Here is a 5,269-nt window from a genome sequence, read left to right on the forward strand (position 1 = left end):
ATGTGTGTGTGTAATGTGTGTATATGTGTGTGTGTGTAATGTGTGTGTGTGTGTGTGTGTGTGTGTAATAATATGTGTATATGTGTGTGTATAATAATATATATGTGTGTGTGTATTAATATGTAGATAATTAATAATAATATGTATATAATTACAATAATTATGTCTATGTGTATAGTGTAATAATAATATGTGTGTGTGTAGTGTATAATATGTGTGTGTGTGTGTGTGGTGTATTAATATATAGATAATTACAATAATTATGTGTGTGTGTGTAATAATGTGTGTGTGTAGTGTATAATATGTGTATATATGTGTGTAGTGTAGTAATGTGTGTGTGTGTGGTGTATTAATATGTAGATAATGTAATAATAATGTGTATGTGTGTGTGTAGTGTATAATAATAATAATGTGTGTGTGTGGCAATGTGTGTGTGTGTGTGTGTGTGTGTGTGTGGTGCACCTGTTCTCCGGATGGGAATCTTCCTCTGGTCCTTGATCAGAATAAACTGCACAACTTCAGCAACCTTCAAATAAAGACATGAACATCTGAAATACTGAAACTGATCATCACACACTCCTTAAACACCACAGAGGCGTAACACGGAGACTCTTAATCACCTCTCATACAAACATCAACATCTAACAGAACATCTGCCACAACTTTCACCCAACACAATCCAGAACTCATCATCACCACCACCACCATCTCCATCACATCCAAAATGATCACAAACATCACCATCACCACAATCATTATCACCACCACCACCATCATCTCCATCACCACCAACATGATCACCATCACCACAATCACCACCATAATTAGCATCATAATCAACACCATCATCTCAATCATCACCACCAACATTATCACCATCACCTCCACCACCACCATCATCTCCATCACCACCAACATTATCACCACCACCACCATCACCTCAATCATCACCACCAACATTATCACCACCACCTCAATCATCACCACCAACATTATCACCTCCACCACCACCACCATCACCTCAATCATCACCACCAACATTATCACCATCACCTCAATCATCACCACCAACATTATCACCATCACCTCCACCACCACCATCATCTCCATCACCACCAACATTATCACCACCACCACCATCACCTCAATCATCACCACCAACATTATCACCACCACCTCAATCATCACCACCAACATTATCACCTCCACCACCACCACCATCACCTCAATCATCACCACCAACATTATCACCATCACCTCAATCATCACCACCAACATTATCACCATCACCTCCACCACCACCACCATCACCTCAATCATCACCACCAACATTATCACCATCACCTCCACCACCACCACCATCACCTCAATCATCACAATCATCATAATCACAAACATCACCACATCACTCCACAGTACTCTGTGTGTGTGTGTGGTGTGTGGTTACCTTGCGGTCCACTTGTACAGTTGTGAAGTTGTCTCTGGCTCTCTGTACCTGGGAAAGACTGGGCTGAGTGAAAGAACCTTCATCATCATCATCCACCACCATCTGAGACCTCTACACACACACACACACACACACACACACACACACATTATGACCACTGGTGAACAGAAATAAAGGAAATGTAACGTGTTTCTGTAAATAAGTAGTTTATTCGTGTTCTGTTTTTTTCTGAAGTTTTTTACTGAAACTTCACTACATTTCAAATCTCTCACTTTTTACTACATTTAGTGAAATCACTCGTTTCTTTTTATTAATGAGGATAAAAACGTAACTGGTGAAACACGCAGCGAGTCACCAATCAGGATCGAGTTCACGCTCTGTTTTACACGTGTTCTGATCACCAACATACAGTTCAGCATCAGTTCCACATCAAGCAGAACATTTAGAGAGGAATAAATGATGAAGAAACTCCAGACTCGAACTCACCACCACACACGTGACCTCATTTACACGTTTTATTAAAGAGTCTTGTGATAAAAATGATCACTGGAACATTAGAGTTATAATAAATCACTACTTTGGAAACTGAAGAACATTTGAAGGTTAAAATCTTTTGTACTTTTACTGAAGTGAAAGTTTAAATAAACACTTTTACTGAGTCACATTTCATCTACTGCACTTTAACTACCTGCTGTGTGCATCTCATCCAAATTCATTACAGCGAGTGTGTGTGTGTGTGTGTGTGTGTGTGTGTGTGAGTGAGAGAGAGAGAGAGAGAGAACGCGAGTGTGTGTGTGTGTGGTGAGAGAGAGAGAGAGAGAGAACGCGAGTGTGTGTGTGTGTGTGGTGAGAGAGAGAGAGAGAGAGTGTGTGTGTGTGTGTGAGTGAGAGAGAGAGAGAGAGAGAGAACGCGAGTGTGTGTGTGTGTGTGAGTGAGAGAGAGAGAGAGAGAACGCAGTGTGTGTGTGTGTGTGAGGTGAGAGAGAGAGAGAGAGAACGCGAGTGTGTGTGTGTGTGAGTGAGAGAGAGAGAGAGTGTGAGTGTGAGAGAGAGAGCGCGAGAGAGAGTGTGTGTGTGTGTGTGTGTGAGTGAGAGAGAGAGAGAGAGAGAGAACGCAGTGTGTGTGTGTGAGTGAGAGAGAGAGAGAGAGGTGTGTGTGTGTGTGGTGTGTGTGTGTGAGAGAGAGAGAGTGTGTGTGTGTGTGTGTGAGTGTGAGTGAGAGAGAGAGAGAGAGAGAGAGAGAGAGAGAGAGAGACGCGAGTGTGTGTGTGTGTGAGAGAGAGAGAACGCGAGTGTGTGTGTGTGTGTGAGAGAGAGAGAGAGAACATGAGTGTGTGTGTGTGTGTGAGTGAGAGAGAGAACGAGGTGTGTGTGTGTGTGTGTGAGGTGAGAGAGAGAGAGAGAACGCGAGTGTGTGTGTGTGTGTGGTGAGAGAGAGAGAGAGAGAGAGGTGTGTGTGTGTGTGTGAGTGAGAGAGAGAGAGAGAGAGAGAACGCGAGTGTGTGTGTGTGAGTGAGAGAGAGAGAGAGAACATGAGTGTGTGTGTGTGTGAGTGAGAGAGAGAGAGAACGCGAGGTGTGTGTGTGTGAGTGAGAGAGAGAGAGAGAGAGAGAGAGAGTGTGAGTGTGAGAGAGAGAGCGCGAGAGAGGTGTGTGTGTGTGTGAGTGTGAGTGAGAGAGAGAGAGAGAGAGAGAACGTGTGTGTGTGTGAGTGAGAGAGAGAGAGAGAGAGAACGCGAGGTGTGTGTGTGTGTGAGTGTGAGCGAGAGAGAGTGTGTGTGTGTGTGTGTGTGTGTGTGAGTGAGTGAGAGAGAGAGAGAGAGAGTGTGTGTGTGAGAGAGAGAGAGAGAACGCGGTGTGTGTGTGTGTGAGTGAGAGAGAGAGAGAGAGAACATGAGTGTGTGTGTGTGTGTGTGAGTGAGAGAGAGAGAGAACGTGTGTGTGTGTGTGTGAGTGAGAGAGAGAGAGAGAACATGAGTGTGTGTGTGTGTGAGTGAGAGAGAGAGAGAGAACAGTGTGTGTGTGTGTGGTGTGTGTGTGTGTGTGTGTGTGTGTGTGAGAGAGAGAGAGAGCGCGAGAGTGTGTGTGTGTGTGTGTGTGTGTGTGTGTGTGTGTGTGTGTGTGTGTGTGTGTGTGTGTGTGTGTGTGTGTGTGTGTGAGAGAGAGAGAGCGCGAGAGAGTGTGTGTGTGTGTGTGTGTGTGTGAGAGAGAGAGAGAGACGCGAGTGTGTGTGTGTGTGTGTGTGTGTGTTGGTTCTTTACCCGGTTCTGTGAAGATCCCCGTTTACTCTGACTCATGATGAGATGAGATTTGACACTCTGTGGTGATGATATCGGTTTAATCAGGATCACTTTATACCGGTTTAACACCAAATCATTAATCAACTACACACTACAAACCCCGCCCCTCTACCCGACTCGGAAGCAACTTCCGTTAGCTGAAGAACTACTTCCGGGTTATTTACAGTTTCATACAAAACCCGAAGTTAAATGTATATACACACATACATAAAAATGTATTTATAATCACACAAAATAAATTACTACAGTAATACAATTTTCATCTGATGTTCAGGAGGATTTGTTTTGTTCCGGGTTTTTTTGTTTAGTTTTACAGTTTGAGTGACTGGCCTCGGTCTAAACCACGTGACTGGCCTCGGTCTAAACCACGTGACTGGCCTCTGTCTAACCACGTGACTGGCCTCTGTCTAACCACGTGACAGGTCTCCTGAAATTAAGTGTCTGGTCTTTGTGTAGACCACGTGACCGGTCTTTGTGTAAATTACTTGATTATTTAGATCATGTGACCCGTCTCTGTGTAGGTCACGTGACTATTTTAACTGTAAATTACTTGACTGTTCTCTGTGTAAATCACGTGACTAAAATAGGTCTAGATGGACACAGTTTCTGTGTTCTGTATTTGGAGGCGACTCTGTGCAGCTGGTGATGTTTCATATCAACGGTCTGGAGATCCATGAAATTCCAGAGTAAGAACAGGAGCTTTGAGGATGGATTTGGACTGTAGTTAATATCTACACTCTGCTACACTGACTCAGGACTACAGTTTGCTCTGATCTCCATCACTGCACCTCAACATCGTTTATCTGTAATAAATGGACATTCGGTGGAACCCAGATGAGGATGAGGTTCCCTCTTGAGTCTGGTTCCTCTTAAGGTTTCTTCCTTCTGCATCTCAGGGAGTTTTTCCTTCACCACAGTCTCCACCGACTTGTTCATCAGGGACAAACTTACACTTATAAAGAACATCTTCATTTTTATCTCCACTTTATCTGTGTAAAGCTGCTCTGAGACGATGCTCATTATTAAAAGCTCAAAACTAATAAACATGAACTGAATTGTATTAAACTGTATTGCAGTTTTTCTCAGTTGCTTTTGAGCATTTTCTTGAATCATTTTTAAGATTTGCTAATCAGTGCATTCTCAAAACAATGTGTGCAAACAGCACAATACATTGGATTGTTTGCAAAAGCCTGTTTTTTTTTTTCAAAATCCTCAGTTCTTCTCTCAAAAGTAAGTATTTGTGTAAAAAAACATCTCATTGCCATCAAAATAACAAGTCCTTTATCATTGTTTATGAACAAGAGAGTCAAAATCTTTAGTCATTTTTTCAGTATTAAAATGCTTTATTTTAGTATTTTCTGATCTAAACTATGTTTTGATTAAAAGTATTAAAAATGCACGAGACTGAATTTCCTCTAAGTGGAAACTAGGAATTTAAACAGCACAAATGAACACATTAATGTATGTGGGATGTTGATTGTAAGAGACTGGACAGGATTCACACTTTTTTATTTTTCTTTACT

The 5,269-nt window shown here is 42.4% G+C and overlaps 1 protein-coding gene across 2 annotated transcripts in view; it reads right to left on the bottom strand.

Annotated features, from left to right (window-relative positions):
* Positions 1-3,879, bottom strand: part of ndnl2 (necdin-like 2) — an 11,559-nt gene extending 7,680 nt beyond the window's left edge. Inside the window, exons 1-3 of one of the 2 annotated variants that reach the window (XM_046869557.1) lie at positions 3,708-3,879; positions 1,448-1,558; positions 463-526 (exon numbers count right to left, since the gene is read on the bottom strand). In XM_046869557.1, coding sequence (XP_046725513.1) covers positions 463-526; positions 1,448-1,558; positions 3,708-3,743 — 211 coding nt within the window. In that variant the 5' untranslated portion in view covers positions 3,744-3,879. Of the gene's footprint in view, positions 1-462; positions 527-1,447; positions 1,559-2,135; positions 2,274-3,707 lie in introns of those variants that run through there. The other variant, XM_046869558.1, reaches the window with a different exon arrangement.
* Between the last annotated feature and the right edge of the window lie 1,390 nt (positions 3,880-5,269).

The sequence above is a fragment of the Silurus meridionalis genome, chromosome 16 (genome assembly GCF_014805685.1).
Source record: "Silurus meridionalis isolate SWU-2019-XX chromosome 16, ASM1480568v1, whole genome shotgun sequence".
NCBI lineage: Eukaryota > Metazoa > Chordata > Actinopteri > Siluriformes > Siluridae > Silurus > Silurus meridionalis.